The 24,528-nt window shown below is 42.1% G+C and overlaps 1 protein-coding gene across 4 annotated transcripts; it reads right to left on the reverse strand.

The window, feature by feature from the left end:
- Nucleotides 1-803: 803 nt before the first annotated feature.
- LOC135487453 (histone acetyltransferase KAT6A-like) lies at nt 804-22,324 on the reverse strand. 4 transcript variants are annotated; one of them, XM_064771139.1, is made up of 18 exons: nt 22,143-22,324; nt 21,184-21,466; nt 18,009-18,117; nt 17,738-17,853; nt 17,297-17,384; nt 16,401-16,545; nt 15,941-16,003; nt 13,833-14,734; nt 12,653-12,753; nt 10,798-10,934; nt 9,417-9,489; nt 8,797-9,027; nt 8,352-8,445; nt 7,699-7,933; nt 7,262-7,421; nt 6,791-6,971; nt 6,253-6,485; nt 804-5,446 (listed from the first exon to the last, which is right to left on the reverse strand). In XM_064771139.1, exons 3-18 carry the CDS (start codon nt 18,100-18,102, stop codon nt 2,561-2,563), a joined length of 5,739 nt encoding a protein of 1,912 aa, XP_064627209.1. In that variant the 5' UTR covers nt 18,103-18,117; nt 21,184-21,466; nt 22,143-22,324; the 3' UTR covers nt 804-2,560. The 4 variants fall into 4 exon arrangements, with proteins under 4 accessions (XP_064627209.1, XP_064627189.1, XP_064627180.1 ...); XM_064771119.1 differs by having other exon boundaries at nt 10,798-10,919; nt 20,429-21,466; XM_064771110.1 differs by having other exon boundaries at nt 20,429-21,466.
- Nucleotides 22,325-24,528: the final 2,204 nt, after the last annotated feature.

Consider the following 24,528-nt stretch of genomic DNA (forward strand, 5'->3'; position numbering starts at 1 on the left):
CATGAAGGTGTAATCACATTCCCTTGGTCCTTTCCATTAGTCAAAATTCTTAGGATACATAGAGCCCATCGCGTCATCCTAATTTGGTCTCCTCAGGCCAGTCCAATACGTCTGGTGTGTAAGGATACAGTCATGGCAGTAGCCATCTGGTGGAACCAGACAGTCTTTTTTTCACATGAGGACTGGTACTGAAGCAGACAAGGAGGAGTCCGTGGACACCCAACTCAGAAATCAACATCCCCTAAAAGCAGGATGTGCCAATTCTCAAGGGGCAGCAGGCTGGGATATTCACTTTCACAACAGCTTCAGGAAACGAACCACAAGCAAATTTCATGAAGACCATTTTGAATGTCATTGGCAGGCCTTTTCCTGAAGGGTATGATAGCAATCCTTGGGGAAGTTTGTGAATGTATCCGAAAGTATGAGCCTAGTGTCATGACCTAACCAGGTCCTGTTGGAAGAAACAAGTCCAGAAGTTCCATTTCTTGTCCACAGAATATTTGCCACATCAACAGGTTGCAAAAGGTGTCCAGGCTAGTTTCTCTTGCAGGCAAATTTCACACACAGACACTTGTTCAATGAGGTGTCCATGGCAAGTCTCCAGGCGAAAGGACAAATCTCAACATCGGCAAAGCATCATATGCATGAACAATGGGCAAAATGGTTCATGACAGATTTGACATGGAGTTGTAGAAGTACAAAGTGATGAAAAATAGAAGTATTACTCCAGTTTTGAGATGGGATTATGATAGTACTTCAAACACTCCATGTCAAACCCCTAAAGAAGCAGAAAAACTTGGTGATGAGGTTGATTCTAAATAATGTACATAATTTATTTTGATAAATGCACAGGATGCACGGCGACAATGTCATCTTTCTACACAAAAATATACCATGTCGAACTCGGTACAACACAAGGTACCAAAGGAATTACAAAAACTGTACAAGAAATCAGGTCTGCCTGAGACGGGAGTCTGAATATATATGTACATGTATACACTTACAACCAAGAATTAAAACTAAAGCAAATCTAAAGTCCAAGAGGTTCACTGTACATTAGATACATCACTGTGTACAATTGCAATGTACAGGTGAACTTCTTGGATATGGTGTCAAGATAAATATTACAGGTTACGGGACACATAATGCAACATAGCCTACATTGCCATCCCACTACATTTATTTTGGCATTCGTTTGCAGCTTTTTCCTGACATTCCCTAAAACCCTACAGCTGAAAATTTGCATGAAACGAAAATCAATTCCAGTTCATCCGATTCAGCAACCTTGATAAAATCTACTACTCCGATCACAACCAAAACTGGGCAAATACTATGAACCCAAGACATTCATATCGTGACCACTTGCTTTACATATACAACAGTAGAGAAAGTTGAAATATCACAAACAATAGGTTTTAATGTCTGCAGCATCCAAGGAACACAGAGAATGGTCCTCATAAAAACATAGTCATCATATTTACACATCCCTATTTACATGTTGTGAAGATAGAGCAACTTAATTAAATAGCGTAGCACACATTTTGTGATTTTCAATCACAGCAAGTGCCAGTCATTCTGGGATAGAAAGCTAAAATAAGCAGTTTTACTTTAAAGGTCATGCCACGCAGAAACCTTGCACCAGGTAATATATTATGATATGGTTTGTGATCAGAACTTTTGAAGGACAGAGAACAAACTTGTTCAAACATATGGAAAAGATACTGCCCAAGCCACAGAATAAAGATACTTCCAACACCAGTTAAACTGTACAATGTTCCCTCAGAGTAGCACCACCTTTCAGAGGGACACTCCCAATAACGCAATATGCCAACCTACTGCAGAACACGGTCACTATTCAGAATTGCCTGCCTTTATACTCCGCAGATGAGTATCACATTGAGCATAGCATTCCCCGCAACTAGATCAGATTGTAAAGTGACATTATGAAACGGCAGCTCTTAGCCACGGTGCGATTCAAATTAATATACAGATTACGGGCCACAATGGATTTCCCAGAATCTTTTGTACAAATATTATTCTAAGGGATCGAAGGCAGCTATTTCATCCCTCATTTCACCAGCCACAAGGGATTCCGGCAAGTCTATTGTGGGCAGTAACCAGCATATTTATTTGAAACACCAACATGTTAAAGCGAACTGGAACCGCCGAGCCAGTTCGTATGACCTCGTTTTCATTTCCCGCGTATCGGGTGATCAGAACGAGGCATGAATGAAACATGGCGCCTAGCTGTCAATCATTGAGTGACGTCACTACTATGGAATTTACTACGAAAACTCATGAATGAAAGATCGCATGACTCACGTGATTCTCACATGATTCTCAATGATAACAAATTGAACTGCGCATGCTCGGGCACTGGGGGCGGAGCTACAAATTTGAACTCGAATATGAAGTTGGAAGTTCGACTTTCTCGGGCGGTGAAAGTCGAAAAGTTGAATAAATCGCTCGGCGGTTCCAGTTCCCTTTAACTGAGGCCACAATATTAGAGCCTCTCTTCAATATATTTGATCAAGTTTGTTCCCAGAAGTCTTACAGCCTGCTACCGACGATTCATGTTCATATTGAATGCCTGTGTTGGCATGCCATTGATGTAACCGTACGTATAAACCGCATTGTTCATGCTGTGCTGAGGAGGCTGCATTTGCATCTGCATCTGCATCTGTTGCTGAAAGTTCGCCTGCGGATGCATGTTGACCACTCCCATCTGCACAGGCAGTGTCTGTGGTTGATTCAGGTACCCAGTGTTGATATGGTAACTAGGATTGATCACTGGCTGCTGCATTCTATAACCATTCATATTCAACACATTGTAACCAGTGATCACATTGCTGCCCGGCTGGATTGTCACATTCGGAGTAAAACTCATATTTGGCTTCACTGTTACATTCGGACTTTTCTGCATGATGCGGCGCTGGTAGGGTTTGTAATGATTTGTCGACGGCGATGTAACTTGAGTATGAAGATTTGGAATGGGTGGCGTGACGTTTCTTTGTACAGATGGCGGCGGTGTCATTGTGACGGGTGGCGGCGTGAGATTTGGCGGCGGTGTCATGGTGTTCTCGGGTATGATATCAACAATGCCATTAGTGAGTTGCTGCAACTTGGCAAGACTACAACTGGTATTTGTCTGGTATGGGGTCTGTCGACCAACAGAGATGGCACATGAGCTATGAGTAAGTCTTTGAGTGTTCTGTGGCACAGGAGGTGTAAACGATGGGTTAGGCGGACAGTTGTAGTTCACATTTCCAGGATTAGAAACTGCAGGAATGTATGGCTGAGGTTGGGCTTGCTGATGTTGCTGTTGTAGTTGCTGCTGCTGCTGCTGCTGCTGCTGCTGCATACGATGCATATTCACTGTCTCCATATAGTTACCAGGGTGGCAGTAAGAGTTCTGAATGCGTGCACAGTCGGAGTAATTCTGCGGCGGGCTTGTGTCCACTGCATTTCCTGTCATCTCGTTGCTGCAATTTGAAGCAGGCGACTCCAATCCCAACTGAGTCACATCGATTTCCACACCATGGCCTCCGTATCCATTGTGAGGCAAGTTCCTGTTGGCATTAGCCAAGTTCTGATGTGGACTTGGCACAGACGGACTATTTATGTTGGGCTGCATGTTCGGACTGTTCATGTTATTCGGTCCTAAATTTGGACTGTTCATGTTCTGTGGCACCATATTTGGACTGTTCATGTTTTGTGGTGCCATGTTAGGACTGTTCATGTTGGCTGGTGCCATGTTAGGGCTCATGTTAGTTGCGGCCATGATAGGACTGTTCATGCTCACAGGGCCAACATTAGGACTGTTCATATTTGAACTAACCACACTTGGACTGTGAATATTCCCAGATAACATGCTCGGACTATGAATGTTCGTCACCTGCGGGCTACGTACATTGGCTGAACTAACAACGCTCGGACTGTTCAGGTTTCCGTGCACAGCTGGACTGCTAAGATTACCCTGCACAACATTTCCATGATTCGGACTGTGAACGTTGGCAGAGATGACATTCGGACTGTTCATATTAGCGGTAACAACTTGGGGACTGTTCATACTGTGAGAAGGTACACTACCTGGATTTCCATAGGGGCCAGGACTTCTCATACTACTGGTTGAACTGGCCTTTTTGGGACTACTCATCACCGGTGATGGCATACATGTAGAAGGACTACTGGCAACACGAGCAGGACTGCCACTCACAGCCTGCATGTGCGGATTAGGACTACGCGAGGTCACCAAGGTGCCACTTGGCCTCACAGAAGTAGAATTAGATACGGTATGTGTGGATTGATATGAAACTTTACCAGCACTGGTACAAGTCTGACTGGCCTTTTGACTAGGTGCAAGAGGAGGGGCATCCTCGTGATCCACACTTCCTGAATTCAGGGCATCCTGCTGACTAACATTACCCACAGGTAAACTAGTCGCAGAAGTGGCACTACTGTCTATCTGATCAAAATTCTGTCCCATCTCGTCAGCCAAAATCTGTCCTAAATTGCGCGTGGATGCCAACGTTTCCTGCACAACTGAATCATGCTGTAGATCCTTGAACTCCTCATGAGAAGCCGAGATATTGGCCTCTGAGTCAGACGTGTCCGATTTTACGAATGATTCCTCGCTAAAATCATCAACACCCGAGTCGCGCAGGCCTGAGCTTTCAAACACTTCAATGGCACGTTCAGGTCCCGGAGAGGGCAAAACCTCATGATGAATTTCAGGAATATTTCCGACGGCTTCCTCTACGGTACTTAATTTCTCCTCCCTACCAAGAGGTTCTTGGTCCTGGTCCTTAATGGGCTCCTCGTGACTATAGTCTGTTTCATCGATCTCACTCTCTCCTGACTCATCAATATCAGCTCGGGTAAGAGACGGAGGAGACTGCGTAGATACAACAACAGGCGAAAGCACTTTATGAATGATATCCTCCTGATGATTGTCCTCGCTATCATCGTCACTGTCTGAATCAGACGACTGAGAGTCTGAGTCTGAATCAGAATCAACAGCAGCATTCACAACACTCTTAACAACAGGCTTAGCGTCATTTACATCTAAATCTAGCGGTTTCTCGGATTCAAACAGTTTTTCCTTAACCACATCAACTTGCTTATCACGAATATCCAACTTTGGTGCTTTATTTTCATCATTCTCATCGTCACTAACCAGGGGCGACTCCGGTTCATCGCCATTATCAGCGTGTGTATTGCACTGATTGTCCTCCGCACATTTTTTGCTATCGTCCCCAACATCGTTTGAATTCTCGTGCCTGGTCTCTTCAGCTGTTCCATTGCCTCCCTCACACGCCTCCTCTTCTTCTTCCTCCTCGTCTTGTTCCTTGTCAGACTCCTCCTTATCACTGAGATCACTGGTACCATTCACCTCACCATTTGCCAGAGTCGGTTGCGTTGTTTCTGCAAGGGTCGTGTGCTGGATCTGAAAGGGAAGAAATGTCAATGAATAACACAGAAAAAACATCAGTACATTAAATAGTATTGAACTTCTTCACTTAGATTAAAACTGAGAAATTATTTCAAAACAGACCTACTTTCAAACTTGGTTCTATTCCTACAAAATATTCAGAGTGCACCTTAAAGCGCACTGCAGACTGGCGATTTTTATCATAGACATGCAATAGTCACTGCAGCACCCATCAGTGGTACCAACAGACTTGTTCTGGGAACTAGCGATATCTGTCGCAGTCTCAACATATCTATGGCAACAGTGGTCAAGGAGAATTAGCCTTAATAACATAGGCTTTGACAACTGTCACCAATCGGTAAAAAACAAACAAAATCACAGAAAAATTGTACTTTGATGCAACAACCGACTAGTTATCTGTTAATTGCTCATTTTCTGTCTCAGGTACTAGCATGGAATAAAAACCAAGGTCAACATTGTGCTTTGGTGAAAGCAATTTTCTCTCTTTCCCGAAAAGACATCAATAGCATGATAGTGAAAGCTAAACCCTAAATGCGCTGCTTGCAAGGATATCAATGCCAAGCAGAGCTTATGTATTTCAAACACCACTGATCCTTGGGGCAGACTACATTGACTTCACAATAGCAGACCAATCCACTTGCAGTTGCACCAGCCACCTGAACAATCCCGGACACATATAAGTTACCTTGTCGAAAACAGGTATCAATTTATCGAACAGGAGAACATGCTGAAGGTAGCTTGCACCGAAGTTGCCACAGCTCCATTCTGACAACCCAAGGCTCCAGAAGTGAGATGCGTACCTTCGGAGGCCTTCCAGGCCTTTTCCTGCCAGTCACCTCACTAACAACGACCTTCTTTTTCCCTCGTTTGGCACCCTTCGGCCAGCCTTGTGCTTTCCTCCGCCGACGGATTTGTCGCTTGGGTCTAACCACCACGTCTGCTTCAAGCTCAGGCAGTGTGTCACCATTGGCTATGATCTTTGTCTCAGAGATATCCATCTTACAAGGAGATTCCATCTCGGGTTCAACTTCCGCTGAAAAAAAAGAATATATATTATAATAAACAAGAATAAAAATATTCTTCCCGCTGATACATGAAGTTGAGACGAGGTCTTACGCTAAGAACCTACTCCCTGAGAGGCCTACATCAAGACATCAATGTGGCTATATTGAACCTACAGATAGCCCACTATTGGAAACGTGATGAAACTTCCCTTCAGTGACAGTTGTCATTTCCTGGCAATTTAAACGGTCCCATTGTTCATCATGGCTAATGGCAGCAGAAACCCCTGGGGTGCACAAGGGTTTGAAGAGAAAGAGCTTCATTCCTCCTACTCACCAGATTTCACAGCCTGACTGAGATCAAGCTTTGGCAGCTTTGAGGGTGGTTCATCCTGCAAGAGATGCTTCCTTGGTGGCCGACCTCGCTTCTTCTTCATCTGAGGTGTTTTCACAGGCGATTCAGAGTCTGATTTCCGTTCTTGCACAAGGCCCTTCAGAGTTGCACCCATTTCCTTCAACTGAAATTCAAACAAGTTAGTTTCAACATCATCAAGCAGTCTTCAGTCAATATCAAAGTAGCCTGATTAAACAAGTTGGAGTCGGGACTAATGTAATAATGTCCAGAATAGGATACACTCCACACTACGTGTGTCGCGGAGTCAATGAAGCAAATTTGACAGTAAAATGGTGTCTTCTTCTGTGATGACATTATCTGCACAGCCTCTACCTTGGCAGTTACTAGATCTAGCAACCCAAAACAAATGTCCACAAGAGACAATGCAGAAGAAGAAATCTAAAGCACACTTACCTCTTTCTCGAGCTTCTTCTCCTCCTCAGCAAGAGTGTTAGTTGAGATCAACGGTGTCCATCGCAGGCCCTCATCATCCAGTTTCCGCCTCTCGTGCTGCTTGGCCTTCAGTTTGTCCATGTGCTCCTTCAACAGATTCTTGTCAACACAAATCACAATTCTGAAAACACAAACAGCGTCATGACTTTCTAATCAAAGTTCCAAAATATGAAATCGAAATTTTTTCCCAGGGTTGAATAGCTTGTTCGATGGGCCAGTCTCTACATGCAGATGACAGCATGAAGCAGAAACTGTCTGAATGCAGAGGAAGATTAAGTACTAACACTGCTGGTACACTTTGTCCTACATTGCTGTTGTCTGATCAAGTGACTTGGGACAGACCCAAATCAGCGCTGATATGTATAAGCATCGTCATTATTTTCGAAACCATTACTTACTGTCCGTCTTCTTTCTTGCAGACCATGGTCAACTGCTGAATGGTGGCAGCAATGTCATGAGGACACATTCCTGTGGCCTTGCTCACACCCTTGATTGTGATACTCTGCTCCTGGTACTTGTTCAGGTACTCAAGGATGATACTCTTCCAGTAGGCCTGGTAACTCACTCGGCCCAAGTCCGATAGGGGCTTCTCTGGAGAACCAGTCTGACCCTCTATCCGTGATAACAAGTAACCTGAAGTAGATAGGAAGCAACCATGAAAAAAACTTGAAATTCACGAACCCACAATGTCAAGCAACCTCAGTCAGAGAGCAAGTCTCAAGGTTTTTTTGCATAACAGAATAGATATTCTCAATGAATCCTAACTACAGAAGACAATACATTTTTATAATATTCTGCATATCATATTAAAATGAACCCTTTAGCCAGCCAGTTGCAGTCGAAACCAGTCTCCTCTATATATCAAAATTGTCCAGCAATAACCTTCACCTATCGACAGAAAATGACAGGCCACTTCCCACAGAAGACCTGCAGGAAGCAATGGCAAAGGCAAGGCCAGGTTGATATATGCCCTTTTTGACACCGGAAAAGTTAGAAGAACTTGGCCAGCAGAACAAAGGCAATGAGACTCAGCATGGTTGAAATTACTTACTGAAGTCAATGAGGAATCTACCAAAACCTTTTCTTTGGTACTGTGGCATCGTCATGATGCATGAGACATTGTATTTCTGTTGGCAGTGTTTTTCCTGGAAAAGAGGATAGGTTAAAGAATCTTGTACCAAACCCTCGCCGCATATTATCCTGGCTGTTCAAAATAGAATCCACGACACTTACGGTCCTACGTTTTAAGCAAAGCAGAGGTCAGATGCAATGAAACTTGGGACCCACAAAATACCCCGACAAGCACAAACATTCTGGTTGAATTCTGACCAGTTATGGTACAACTAGTACAACAGCAACATGCCAATGTTACAAAAGCACTCCTTGAACTTGAGGATATGAAGCTACGTGGTCCTGAAAGCCATGCCCAACAGTGGCATCTGGACCCGTTGCTGCCTGCTTGGACATGTGGGACAAATCAGGTGGTATCAACTCACTTTTGAGAAATACCCAACAAGATGGCATCCACTGTCATCATTGACTGTCAGTACATAGAAGAGAAATGGCTCCACATCGTAATAAAGGGTTTTATGGTCGAGGAAGAGCTTCGCAAGGAGACACAGGTTCTGACAGTAGATCTTGTTCACGTTCCCGTCCACTTCAAATACTGACACATCATCCTTTCGGTAGATTTCATTGGCAGGCGGGTGATACAGGCCACATTTCTCCTGGAATAACAAGTGACAGACGTTAAAAAGTTTCGATGACTTGGTAGACGTAGATTTCTCAGGAGTTGGAAATATTCATGTTAGAACTTTAACTTTAACCCCAGTCTACCCTGAAACTTTTCAGTAGAGCTCAGGTGGACGATTCATTCAGCACTTCAACCTGAGCATTACTGACAATACACGTTCATACACCTTGGTGGAGTATTAAGGCATGTACAGCAAGGAGGCCAGCCTAAAGTATCACACTGACTTTTGGGAACCTTGAGTCCAAGTCACTAGTCCATAGCAGCTCCTCGTAGTCAATATAGGGGAGGCAAACATGCCATTCAAATCACTGACTTCAATGGAACTCTTCTGATCCCTGAACTGGGATGTTATCAACTACTTACCATGTGTCTCTGTAGAATACTCCTGCTCTTCATATACTTCAGGCAGAATTCACAAATAAATAATTTTGGCAATCTGGAAAATCGAAGTCAATGAATGAGATGGTGGACATGAAAGAAAATGTTACCGCACTGACGGCAATTAGTTCTTGGGGAGTAACAGCACCCATGGAAAGGCTTGCGATAGAAGAGTTGCTGATGGAGGATAGAAGAAAACATGCAGTCAACTAAGCTGCAAGGATTTCAGGGGTTATTGGAGAACTGAGCATCCACTTTGAAGACAGGCACATCCAATACCGTCCAATGTCAATAGTTTATTGAAGACTGGATGTGCCTTGCATTCCAGGGGGAAATCTGCGGAAAGACCACCATTTTCTGAAGTCTAGCCTCGAGGTCCACTTGGATATCTGATCTCCAACAACCCAGAGAATGTAGGATGGTGTGATGATAGGAAAGATGAATAATCGAGAAGCAAGACATGAAACTTTTAATAGCAGGTGGCAACATAAAATATTTTTTTGCTTTCAGGTTCTTAATATTGGTATCAGGATGCAAGAAAGGCATGGCAACACAGACAGCCCCCACAAATGAAATATTCATTCACAACACAGCCAGAAAATAATATTTCATGCTGGTTATGTTTTTTGGCGATCTTTGGTTCCTGTTCAAAATTCATGGCTAACAGTTACGATGTATCAGTATGCCATACAATTTGCAGGTAGGAGCAATGTTTTAAAATTGTTATCACATATTTACTTCTTCCAAATTGACATGGTAAAACCAATACCAAATGCATTAATTTGTTCAGTCCTTTGTAGGAATGCATTTGTTCTTTCTCTCAAGTTTGATGGAAAGATTGCCATCCCCAAACCTCCAAGCAGACATGACCCCCTTCCCCCAAAATATCAAGCAATTAAATTGGTAAGGATGACATACACATTTAAAAGAGTGCATGCTGTAGCATAAGAATGGCCAGGGTGAAGGAGAGAGAAGTAAAGGAAAGTGGGTGAAGCTACATTGAACAAGGTATTATAGTTCAAATCAACAGATGAATTTAGCAAATTGACTTTAGTTACGGTATAACAGGAGTAAAGCAACTTAGAAATTGAAACAAGCTAGGATTACAAATAAAAAGCTGTGTTTTGACCAAGCCAACTGGCGTGAAACATGAACAGCGACCAGAAAGTAAAAGGAGGTATCGAAATGAAATGAACAGTCACAAACCAAAGACGACTACATTTACAAAGCCATTTAACCAACATGCAAAGCAAGTGGCAAGAAGAGCATTAACAGTATCATTTATAACATGTTATATATCCTATGATCCTCCTTTCGTCTGGTTCTCGGCCCCTACCGGGCAGGACGCGTCATTACATGTACAAACCTTGCATACTCTTGAGGATAAGGGGACGAATACCATGTGTTGATTTCATATTTGCCAAACTCTATACATGGAGGATATCGTCCCTGAGGCTCACTAGCTGGTACTACTTCCCCTTCTGTTGACTGAAAGAGTATAGTCTAGAAAATTAAAAGAAGAAAGGAAACTTGTGTCAGGATACGGTAATCGAGTCAGCCCGTCGACACAACATTTACTTTCTTATCAGTGAGGTGCAGCGTGCAGTGACTTATTTAGTTTCAGGTGTTATTTTACCATCCTATTTTGAAATCGGAATGATTGATATTAGGAATTCAGAACATTGTTTGTAAGGATGGTTGTACTTTGTTGACTACGCTGAAGACGAGGAAAGGGTGTGATAGGTGCACAAATTGGTTTGTAAAGACATGATAGGTGAAACAAACACCTTGGTATTTCCGTCATTTTAATAATGATCTTCAGACTAGAAAACACAGCATGATATGGATTTTACAAATATTACGTTCATAGGTGGTAGTTATGTATGACATATAAGATATGGCTAGCAGATTGGCCAGGACCATCCTCAATCAAAAATCATGCCAATTCATCTGAATGTCATCTGTCTTTCTGACCGCGAATTTCAATTTTAAAACCTTTCTCATAGCACACCGGTGCCTCTACCGTGAGCCGTTCACAACAGCGAATCACCTGCATGATTGAACAGCCCCACTGATGAGAAAAGGATACAACACAATAACAATACTCTGGGATCAAAGTTCACATATCAGAACAAGCCTTTTTCAGGAGCTCAGGCAAAAAATCCAGATGTGAATGAGATTTTTTTGGTTGTACAGGCAAAATTAAGGTCGCATGTCTGTGCTATCAAACAGTACTGAACTTTGATCCCTGTGAATAATAAATCCCTCATTTTAGAACTCAGCTGGAACTTGATACATCAGCAGTAAGAATTTGAATTTGATTTTGAATTTGAAACTCGTCGCCCCACTTGCTTAATCAAACCATCAACAGAACTCGTCTCATATAAATTTAATAACTGCTATTGAGTTTACATCTTCCAACTGAACAGAAAGTTGAAGAAAGACTTGAGGTACCTCAAAATGTGTGAGTAATAAAGTCAGAAATAGTCACCACAACTATCAATGAATTTAGTGAATATTAACAACTTTTATAATACATTGTCGAGGCACCACAGATATCAAAGACAAGCATCTCAAAGAAAACGGACACCTAATTTCAGCTCAGTTAGATACATGTAAGTCTACTTGTGAACTTTTGGCAAATATTTTGAAAATCCAAACAATCTTTTGTAAACTTTTAAGTACAGTTCTCTCCAACACAAATCAAAGTGTAACATTAGTATCAAAGGAACAGGTAGAGGTTAGCTTTGTGCGAAATGTCTCAACCAACTCACAGCTTTGTTGTTCACACAGATCACGAAAGGTTCATCCATATAAGCCTTCATCTAAAACATTACATAGGGGAAGCTCCATTATGGTCTTGAAAAACATTTGGTTCCAAAGAAAATGCGGAAAATTCTGATCCTAAGCAAACATCAATCAGCTCCAGTACTTTAGTAAGTTTACTTTTTCCTCCGTCATAACGCATTCGAAAACTCATCCTCACCAGTCTTTTGATTTAAAAATTGAAGGACTTTCAGAGATGAGTTTTGTGTTGAGAAAACCCCAAAATGAGAGTGACATTCTCTCAAATTAATGGAAAATGTGGTTTCAATGGTAATTTTTGCACTTCTCCTGCTGCCCCAATGGCAGAGTCCTAAAAAGACTGGTGAGACCAAATTCACAACACAGACAATGACAACAGCATGAATGAAGATAATGCCACCACACCAAAACCCTACCTGCATAGCTCTCTGTCTGGCCTTCTTGAACAGATCAATGTCCCTCTCAGTCACACCTGGGGGTAGCGACGACCGATTCATACCACTCAATAATGCCCCTTCTGAAAACAAAGAATAGACATCAGAGATCTAATATGCAATCTAAAGAAACATGCACATACATGTACCAATGCATCAGTCAGATTCAATCAGTCTGTAAATGCTGATGTGTTTTTCAGAGTATTTACGGATGAAGTCAAGACAGACTGGCTGAACAGCGCAGTGATCCGATGATTACAGATTGAGTTTTGAGCGTCATGCAATGTGGTTTTATCAAAGTCATATTTTAACAATCATATAAAAAAATTAGCATCACAGGCACCAGATTTAACAAATTCACAACACATACTGGTTTTATTAGTCAGAACTCGGCAAAAACAATTGCAGTATCAAACCTATCTACATCTAAACTATGGTCATGTTAACTATTGTATATTGTAAAACGGCCATGTCAATCTACATGTCCTTCAAGACCGATTTTTTATAATGGTTAGAAAATAAAATGGTGGTTTACCACACTGAGCGTTAAAACCTCAACCCAGTCCAGCAAGGTAATACTAGTCAAAGACCAGCAATAAACAATGGATAAAACATAAAACAAAGTCTGTTTTCTTATTTTGAAATTCACCAGCCTGAGCCACCAACAACGTGATCCTGTCCATAGCTGTCGGCAAGAACGTTCACAAGACTTTTGTGTTTTTAGAATGAACACACAACACCAAACGAAAACGACGTTAACAAAACTGTTATCAAACGAGCACATCCCAAAAGAAAGAGAAGAGGAAATAGTTGAAGATTCTTCTTGGCTTCAGCACTACAGTTGGCACTAGGTCTAAACCTATCCAGCCTCAGTTGAGTTGTTAAATATTCCTGACAGTCCAAGTCCCAACTGTCAAGGTTAAGATATAACAGTCTTGAACAGCTAACAACTCTACCTTGTGGAGGACAGTTCAGCCGACAATGGTGCCAAGGCCAAATCAGCAAGAGGAGGTTTAGGTGGAAAGTAAAGAAATTTAAGAAGTTCTGAAAAGGAAGAGACATAGCACTAGAAGCAGAACACAGGCAGGGAGTGGGCAGACTAGGTGAAGCTGGAGGTGGGAAAACTACATGCAGACATGCTCCAAGGGCAGCAAACTCTTACCAGTGCTTCCCCTGCCCCGTCCTCGCCCACGACCCATGCTCGATGATGCGACGTTCTTAGGGTGCTCTCCTGGCCCTTGTTTGTCTGCAGGTGTCGCACTCGTTCCCACTCGCTCCGACGCAGCACCTCTCCCCCTGCCCCTTCCTGTTGCTACCTCTGACAGTTGGGATCCGACAGCGTCTCGTCCAAGTTCAGATAACTGACGACCAAACTTAAGAAATCTCATGCGCTTTGGCGGAGCATAAACAGCAGAACTACGTTTTCTTGTTTCGCCAGGTGCAGCAAACAAATGTGAGAGTCCGTCAAACAATCCTTTTAGCTGGCCACTTCCAGGAGGACCTGTATGCGTCTGCTGTCGCTGACGTCCTTTGTTAGCCTGTATAACACGAGACTTCTTCAGAAGTCGGCTTGCAGCCTGTTGTGTTTTACTCTGCGGTTGAGTTGGCTTTGCTTTGGTTTGCACTTTGACCTCTTTGTTGGGTAAAACTATGTCACCTGTTTTGTTGGGTAAAGCAATGTCAGTGTTGAGGGAGACCCTAGATTTCCTTTTATTGCTAGGGGTAAAGAACTGTGATAGTCCGTCAATCAAACCTTTTGGTTTGTTTGCCAACCCAGTCGATTCGAACCCAGCTTCAGTTTTGGCTGGTTCTGGTGGCGATTGTTGTGGTGGGTTTGGCGTTTGTTCTTCCTCGCTCTCTGAAGAGGAATTGTGATCACCGTTTTGGACAGTAGGGGTCGTTGATTTAGTTGATTTATTACCATGTATTGTCGTGATGGTGGTTGTAGTTGTCGTGCTGCTCCCTGTGGAAGCTTTTTTAGCAGTTCGAGCCGACACAACGCTTTTCTGACGGCACTTGTACCTGGGGCGTTTGTTTGGTGGCAGCCGGGGACAAGCGTACTGCCTGCAAAGAAAGTATGAAACATACAATTAGTCTATTTACAAAATGGGAAAGCCACTTCATGAAGAGGAAGAAGATGATGAGAACTAATGAGTATGATGAAGAAGAACTGGACTGTTTTCTGTCAGTGTCAGGATATGATATCAAATTCCAGCCTTTTTATGTACTTCTTTAAAATCCACCCTGCATTTAGGTCAGGCTATTTGCAAATTTCTACAATCTCTCACAAATGCTTAGATTATCGGCAAGTCTAATGGTTAACTTGAAGCGAGACCATAGTTTAACACAATGACCGAGCGTGTCGTCATAAAAAGTCTGAACTTATAATTGAGTTGAGAAGCATGCAATATCGATGCTGTTAGTGAAAAGCGCACAAGTTGGACTGATTTCAGAGTCAGTCCAATAGTTGACAGAAACTGCATGCATGGAAATATTCAGAAGACTTTTAAAAAAGCTGAAATTTGTTATTGCACACTGTCTCCTAGACCTAAACTATCCATCCACTAGATGATATTGCCTGAAGAAAAATATTTTAGCCTGAAGAAAAGGGTTCCTTTCAAAAGTCAGCTCCTTTTACTTATGTCTCAAGCTAAACCTAAAAGGAATGGAGTGAAAATGGAACTGTCTCTACCGAACAGCTAGCTAGATGAAGAGAAAGAAGAGGCTTTAAAATGGAATGAGATGATGTAAGACTTCTCAAGAGGACATGCAAGTGCGATCTCAGGGTTCTGCCAAAAGACTGCCCTAGAATAGACTATACAATGAATTAAAATACTGAAGTCCATCAAGTCAATCATCCCAAAAGTAAAACACCTGCAAATTACAAAGTGAAGTAGGTTATAGGAATGCATGGCCACGGGTTGTGCTAGAAATAGTTGCCATCAAAAATGCCAGGAACAGGATTAGAAACCTCAACAGTCACACTGCTTTCAGTCTTAGGTGGTTTACTGGGGTTTAGCACCATCAAGGCCCAGTGACTCCAAATTCTACTGATATTGATAAAGATAAGATCACACCACATTTTCAAAAGGCACCATGAAGGGGAAGTCAAGTTGACAATTTGAAAATATACTGACCATTGAACAAATCTAGCATAACCCTTGCCAAGCACACAGTAGTCAGTACCTGTATGAATTTTGATTGCAGCTAACATGCAATGATCTAATGTTTCAGCAGAACCCTGGCGCTCCGATTCACACAAGTACTTACGTCCGGTGGTGGGTAAATTTGTCATTACTGTTACCAGAGCCATCGCATCCAGGTGTAGGGCACCTGTAAATGAGGAAGGATATCAACTGACTCGAGCTGCATCAACGCAGGGATCGAGGGGAGCAATATCCATACCACATTTTACACGCCACAACAAACATGGAGCAAACAACAAGACGATGTCACAATAAAGAAAACATTATCTTTCCCCAATTGACAACTCTGGCACAGAGTACAAGAGAATTTCGATGTGTCACAAGCCATTTTAAAACGATCTAGACTTACCAGATGGATCACGGTGGTGAAAACTCATCCAAACAACCGAGTATAAACAAATGCTCACCACCCCGCTCAATTTACAGATGACGATGACTGTCATCATCAAGTTAGAAAAAGACGTGCATAATAATCGCAAATTGATAATTCAGCAAACGATCAAGACAGACAAATCGCAACTTACTTCTGTGGAGTATCACGAGCAGCAGTCAATATGCCATTTTTAACATTCTCACTTTTCCTATACTTTCTCCTCATATTGTCTTCAAACACTCCAAAGCGCTTCTTCCCTGCAGACCTTGGGATGCATATGGCACAGCTCCAAAATCCTGAAAAAGGACATTATTTGAGTGCTGCACCTGGCCGACGAGAGACGCGGTATTCTGGGCTTGATCGGGTCTCCGTCAAAAGAACCCGAACTCGGCTAGGCGACCGGAGTCTCTCGTCTTGTGCACCTGTTCTTTGGAACGCCCTCCCTGGCCACGTCAAGGCATGCCAAAATATCACCAGTTTCAAACTTCAGCTAAAGACGTGGCTTTTTAAGAAGCACTTCTCTGAATGATGTTTTCGGTTTTGAACGGGGTGGCACCTTGATCAGGCTCATGGAAAGGCGCCGCCTATAAATGCTTTTCATTCATTCATTCATTCATTCATTCATTCATTCATTATCAATATCAGATATGACGAGGACCATCCGCGTTTTGATGTCTTATTTCTGTAGGAGGACCAATCTCAAAATCATGCTGAAATATTTCAACCATGTTTGTTCTTTTCTCTCTCAACCGAAGCCCTCAGTTTTTGGAAGACCTTCTTCGGTCACAGTTCATTCATGTAGCAACAACTCTCCTGGCATACATGAACAATAACTAGGGCCTGGTTATTCAAAACAAAGCGGAATAGTGGTTAGAGAGGCCAAATTCGAACAGAGATGCCAGGAGTTCACTTCCTTCCTATCCTAGCACTTTGTCCTTCTTTTATGTGGAAGGTCAGACAGTGAAAGACTATCTAGCTGTTTGTTCCTTGCATGCTGAAGACCAGTAAAAATATTCCGTAGAAGACAAGTACTAGGCTGAACTTTACCTTTCTGTGGCTTTGCAAGAGGTGGATCACAACAATCCAAATGGAATCCTTGGTCACAGGCATCACAGATCTGCAAACTTATCTCATCCTGAAATAGAGGTGTGGACAGGTTTGACATTACAACCTGACTAAAGAAGTTCGGGCAGAACATCCATTAACTCCTGACACATTGTGTCTTTTTACCTTTCAAAATGAAGAAAGGACCCTTGGTAATTGGATATCTCATTCCAAACTGCATGAAGCAGGACCCTTGAAAATTCAATTTTGTGAGGTTCTAGCCGAAGCCCTGATTCATGAAAGGTCCTCGCTGAGAAACTTTTGTTTCGTTCTTGAGGCTGACTCCGCTGAGACATTCTAACTCTGTTCTGCAGACTGCTATGATGAAGACTTGGATTTCAATTCAAATTCAGTACATTATTCCAAGCAACATGAAGCTCTCACCTCTTCTGCATCTACTTCCCCACAGAAGGCACACACTTTACATTCACTGCACTCCCAGCGCAGACTCTTGACCGTGACAGTCTTTTCCTTGGAGAACTTCAGGCAAGATGGATGAGCTGAAAGCACAAAAAAAAGAACTTAGTCTTGGCAGCATATTCAGGATAGCAGACCTACCAGCAACAATTTATTACTCAGGGGCACTGCCCACTGGAATCATGGCCAACAAAAATGACATATTTTGTACTGTGATAATAATTCTGTAAGTACTCACCACTATAACCACACTCGGCACAAGAGATCAGTTCCTCATGCTCTCCATACTCATTTGCGTCGACAGTACCAAGACAACTAAAGCATACTGGCATAGGCTGGGCCCGGTACTGAAAATAAATGAGAAAACAATCAGAAAAGTGTTTGCCAAAGAGCTTCTACAAGCCAAACAGAACTGTAACAAACTTACAAATTCACAAGACTAATTACCAAGTTTACTAATTACTTCTAATAAACTAACTCTAATTACTGTCTTGATCATCAATGCAAGCATGCATCCCTATTTCAAATTTGTATTCAATTTAGAATTTCAAACGACAGGCCTGAGGACAAACTGTCTGCAAGCAGAGCAACTAGATGTTGTTCCAAACCCAATACAATGCAATGGGGTTGTTCCGCAATCAGCCGTGACTGATGTGAGAGATTGAGACTGATTGATTTTTCTTGTTCACTGCTGAGATGAGATTGGAATGAGACGACAGGCTAAAACTACAAGTACAAAAGTATCCTTTCCTGGCCCGGATGCGTGCTAAACTACAACAAAAATCAACATCACAGAGACTGGTTACTCAGGATTGACACAGAAGGACTTATTGACAATTGACAATGGAAATGGTAAAGGAATGTATTGAGAGGATGGCTCCACCAGTGTGTGAGGTGAGGACAACACCATATCATGTGGCAGTAGAATGATTGGAATGGAAGTGAAATGGATGGAGTCAAGTGTTACGCTGTGTCTGTGAATTGTTAGTGTGCTAGCATGTGGGTGAATGGTTGGCCTTAGGCTCCCAGTCCCACTATATTCATTGTTTGAATTGTGTTTCTTGTGTCGTATCCGACTACATATATGTACATCAATGAGTGGAATAAGTGTGATGTTTGTTACGTAATGTTTTGTCAATTCATGTACGGTAACTTAACCAAACACCCGTCAGATAAAACATACAGCAGCAGGTTGACCTCAAGCCACCACCTCCTCCAACCTCCGGAGCATGCACAAACCAATCTCAGATTAAATCCAGTGGGCCAGTGCGCGGTGTTCTTCTTCAGTGCAGTCGGTGGTTTATATAATAGTGTCAATGAATTGCTTGCAAAATACTGACATGATTTATCATGAGGAGACCTCCCCAGCAAGGCAATCAATGAACAGTGTCAGATGTTCCACATCAAAACAACAACAATGCTTGGGGATTCCCAATGCCTGGCAACCAATACATTTGATGATTTACATTTCTATTATCGGTCACTGTGGGAGCAGCCCGAATCAATATGATGACTGTTGGTAGACTGATGCAAGGTTGGAAGAAATCTGTGCATCACATCAATGTCCTGGTGTCTGACTCATAAAAGGGTTGATTGGGAAATCCCCATACATTTGTTTTTATTCTGCGACATTGCCGATGATGCATGATGACTCAACCAATGAGAGTGATGACTGTAAACAGACCAAGATGCACATACACCAGGGCAAGTGGGTAATTGGGATGAACGACATTTGTTTTTTCAGTAGAGGAGGCTCTGAATTCAATTTAAAAGATATCCCGCACCAGTAGGAGGAAACTCTTGTCGGCCACATCAAACCGGCAGCGAACAAAAAAGACTGCATAATTGCATCCCACGTGACGTGTCCTTGTGCCTATATCATGTATATGTTACATTTATGTTTTGGCTTTGAATGAATGACCACGTCCAACTGGCGCAGTGATGTCTACAGCACAAGCTGACTACTTTCGTGATGGGGATGAGAAAAAGCAACACATTTTCACTTCATTATCAAGTAACACAGCAGAATTTGCAGACTTCAGTCCTATGCTTTTGTCTTCAATTACAATTTAGAAAGCACTTCCACCTTTCCAGACATCCTTTTCCCACAAATGGAAACCAAATTTATGAAGGTGTTATTTTACAAGTTAGCTTTATGAGTAATGAAGGATGAAATGCAGTTAATGAATACACAATGCCAGTTATCACAACAGATTTCTTTAAAATAAAAGAAGCAATTCATAATATACAAAGCAGCAAAAGTGAGAGCGCGGCGACTAAAACCAATGAGCAGGGTCAAGCTAATTACTTGACCATTTAGCAAAATGCACTTCTGAAGAGAATTCATTGATAACTGATCCAGGGATGAAACAGTGGTTCTGAAAGTGGGTATGTGGTTGCTCTACTTCAAACCCCAATTCAATACACGTACTTGTCACTTTTGGCAAGTGGACTCAAGTTAGACCATCCCTATTTTTTTACTTTCAAAAGTGCATTTTATTGCTGAATGGACAAGGTGCAAAGGGATCAAGGACAGCCATTTAGTACAAACAGAATACAGAATGATGTGAACTAGGTCTATAGTTAAACTAGAGCTGCATGAAAACAACAAAACAATAAGCATTAACTAGCCAGAGACAGATAGCACTGTACAACTACCTTTCGTTGTCCATTGGCTAGAGTGTCGTAGATCAGAGTGGGGTCATCTTCCAGTTTGTAGGGTTGGAAAGTATTGCTGCTGCTTCCACTAGTACTTTCGTTAATGGAATCTGTATCTCCGCTGCTACTTCCACAACTCACTTTGTACATTCGCCCATCCTGAATCAGTTTGCCTGCATTCACTGCATTTGATGCCCCAAGTATCAAGTGCTCAGACAAATCAGTATCATCCAAAACGTCAACGTTATAACTTGACTTGATGTATTTTTCAATACTCTGTAGAGATGAACCACCTATTTCGCCAAGTTCTTTTATACACCTGATAATCACTTTCACAATGTCTGTCTTACTGCTAAGTCTCAGTGTACGTGATTTCAACTTCGCAACTCTGACAGGGTCTTTGTAAGAGACCAGTCCTTTATTAAACACTTTCAGAACAGATCCATCATTGACGGCAAGCTCCAACTGCTCTGCAATCAATTCCTTGGTTACTTTGTGGTACTGCTTTACAGCGTGGAAGATGCGTTCAACACAGGGCCGCTGCTTCTGATGTTTGACCTTCCTGATGGCTTCAAGAAGCCATTTGGTGTATGTCGCATTGGCAAGACCCTGATTTTCTACTTCCTTCACCATAGTTGTCAGTCGGCACTCATGGTATTATTTCCTACATAGCTATTCCCCGCGTGGACTTCACACTGACACATTTGTATAAAAAAAATCTCATACAAATAATATGAATCGACAGAACCAGTTACCTTTATTTAGCAATCCCTGTTGCTACCTGGCTTGAAAAAGTTGTAGTCCTAACTCTAGTGTGGAATGTTCAGTGAGAAATCCAGGGATTTCAACAAAGAGTCAACACACAAAGGCAGCATTCAATGTATGACTTTTATGTTCAATTCAAATTTGCACTCTATTGCAAGAACTGGACATCTTGTCACTGAGACTCTTTATTCTGTTGATTTGAACCAGTGTAAACGCGTCCCTTTCACTCTCTGCAATTGGCGCAACCAGTATCGTGATCACAATCTCCACCACCTGTGCAAAAGAGAAACATCAAAGTAGCATCACAGCCGAAACTAACATATGGGCTAAACAAAGAGCACCTAAAAATGGAGGGAATATATTGTTAGTCATCATAATAGCAATGCATTGCATAGTTCAATTGAATTACTATTATTTGTGTGTATTGAGCAATGCACGCGCAGCATACGGGCTTGGCTGCAGCGGGCAAAGCGACCGTTGTTTTGCAACAAAAGAGAGTAAGTTTTAAGTCCAAAATCTCATCGAATGTGACCCCAAACGCCGGAAAATGACCCCTGCACAATACCCAGTATAACCCAGTTATAGAAATTGCACATATCAAGTACGATCCTGCCCCAAACGAAACCAAATCATAAAATGGCGACCAGTCACTGGCTGCAAATCGCAAAACAAAATGGCGGCAGAGACGGGAAAATATTTACTTTTTTCCACACAAAAATACAACAAGTTCAGCGAATAATTTACCATAAAAGGCATATAGTTATATTGCAGAGATATCAAAGCATCTTATCACTACAATTCGAGACATGTAATTCGCTGAGAAGATGATGCAATTTTGATGGATTTCTGCACCATTTCTGCGATGGTTTTTCCCCGCTCGGCAGTTCTGCGGTTGTCGGGATGCGAAGAATGATATGAAAATTTCATAAAAACATTGCGAAATACTCACGGGAAAATCATCCAAATCGCCTATCATCCGACCCCCGGATTCACTGAACCTTTGTTTAGATATTGATACCGATGTCGGATGTAAAAACTTTAAGAATTCGGTGAAAAACTGTGATAAATTTCGCAAGTCTATTCACAAAATCCAGAACGATCGTTCATCTTCGTAAATATGGCTCCCGTCGCACAACAGACGCGAGCCTATTCTTTGGGAGAATTCGCAGTTTGATCAACGGTTAGAAAAATACACTGAATTTTCCTGAGATATGTATTTCAAACTATCTCAATTCACCAACGACAATAAATAATGAATACGCACTTAATAGTCTCACAATATAGAATTCTTCATACAGAGCTTAGTTAAGTGGTATTTATAAATTTTACACCTACTAAAGACAGCAATTCTCAATCGGTGACCTCTGATGAAAACATTTATGCATAAGTAAAGTAACGGGTTCTGTGATTGGTCGGATCATGACTTGGTGTCATCATGCAGATAACAGGTGACAGGCATTGGTAATTATTCTGCAATCACTATTCATCCAACTACTTGTATATTGATCATCATCTTGGAAACCCTTTGGCCTTGTCCTTAACGTATTTAAAATTTTGGCCTTTCAAAGTGTAAAGTTTGAGGCGGTTTTTGATTACCATGATGACCCCTAATTAACCAATTAATTACAACCCTAACTATTTGCTTGGGAATTCCCCAGCAAGGCTTGATAAAAACACAGGCAATTGAAATACTCGGTATACACTACCAGGGAGCCCACTTGTACTGTACTTAGTACTCTAAGGAGCCAATTAGCAATGGTTTGATTATTTTTTATATATTATATAAATCAAGAAGAAATAGTCTTTATAATAATTCTTGATAATATCCATCTTGACCACCACGGTTTTTGCATCTTACCCGGCTATGTTTAAAGGGAGTATGGCCCATAAGGTTTAGGATGAATAATTGAGACCAACTAAGAATATGAAAGCAACACTACCAAATTTTGACAATAGATGGCTCGGAAGATTGATAAATAAATTTTTACTATGTTTTATTTTAAAAACACTGCCCCCCCCCCCCCCACCCAATGTTCTGCATGTCTCCTTAGGTTGTGACCTATACATGCATTATTTGGTGATTGACTTGTTGAGATTGCTGCGTCGCTGTATATAATAATCGCACTCCGTCTCAATAGCACTGAGCTGTCACCACTGATCAGGAGGACCAGAAGGTTGTGACAGTAAGTTGCATCGAGGCATAACCAGACTAGTTGTGACGCTCAGTGGACACATTTGTCTCCGTGTTGGACTATAGTTAGGTTGTGACATACATGCGCATTATTTGATGATTGCTGTGACACTGACACTGTGCACTCCACCTCCCCTGAGCGGACCAGTACTAGTAGCTTGTGACAGGCGCATGCTCCTGGCCTCTTCGCCCAGTCTCGCTCATAGTACAGTGGACATACAAATGATCTATCTCCAAGTTTATTTACGCTAGTTAAGTTTGATCGGCTGTGACATTTATCTATTTATTGACTGATGGTAGATTAGTGGACACTACACACTGGCAGTCGTTGTCGTCTCCAGCTGTCCTCGGAAGGTTGTGACACATCTGGATGGTGCTCTGCTATATATTCTCGCGCTCAGCGGACATATCGATTTGTCTCTTGGTGGGCTATGCATGTAGTTTGGTTATGGGATACATTTATTTATTACTTGTTGATGGTGGATTGTTGGCCACATCATGTGTCTTTATCGTCTCCATTCAGGAGGACCAGGTTGTGACAAGTACTCTTCTTTTTGACAGCTTGCGCTCCGAGCTAAATATATTATTCGTCTCCAAATTCGGCTCATTAGTTAGGTTGTGACATTGATTGATTTACTATTTGATGACAGCTGAGATTGTTGTGACACTGCCAGTCTTTGCCATCGCCATTCACGAGGACCAGGTTGTGACTGTGTTGCCCCTCATTGACAACTCACACTCTCAGTGGTTATTGTCTCAAAGTTTGGAAATACATGTAGTTTGGTTGTGACATAGATTTATCTATTATTATGATCGATGGTTGGTTGTTGGAGACACTGGCAGTCTTCACAGTCTCCAGTTGGGGGACCATGCAGTAGGTTGTGGCAGGCTCTCCTCTTTAAGATTACGCTCAGTGGAGATTTATAGGCTGCAGTGGGTTAGTTAGGCTTGTAGACAGTTGGATACTGCAGTCTCTAGTTGTCCACAGGCAGACCAGGTTGTGAAAGGTGCTCCTCTTAATTGACAACCCGAACCGAGTGTGACTGCACACAGATTGGTGTTCGAGTTTGGTTGTAGTTAGGTTGTGACGTGATGTTTGGTTTGCTGTGGCAGTAATTTAAGATGTCACCAGGGGACCAGGTTG

This window comes from Lineus longissimus, chromosome 1, assembly GCF_910592395.1.
Source record: "Lineus longissimus chromosome 1, tnLinLong1.2, whole genome shotgun sequence".
Taxonomy (NCBI): Eukaryota; Metazoa; Nemertea; class Pilidiophora; order Heteronemertea; family Lineidae; genus Lineus; species Lineus longissimus.

Excerpts from the sequence above, each read along its gene's own strand:
- LOC135487453 (XM_064771110.1), bottom strand. The coding sequence starts at position 21,061 with ATGGTGAAGGAAGTAGAAAATCAGGGTCTTGCCAATGCGACATACACC. Across the intron at positions 17,385-17,737 it reads GGGAAGTAGATGCAGAAGAG|GATGAGATAAGTTTGCAGAT; the intron begins GTGAGAGCTTCA and ends CCTCTATTTCAG. Across the intron at positions 16,546-17,296 it reads TCTTGCAAAGCCACAGAAAG|GATTTTGGAGCTGTGCCATA; the intron begins GTAAAGTTCAGC and ends GTCCTTTTTCAG.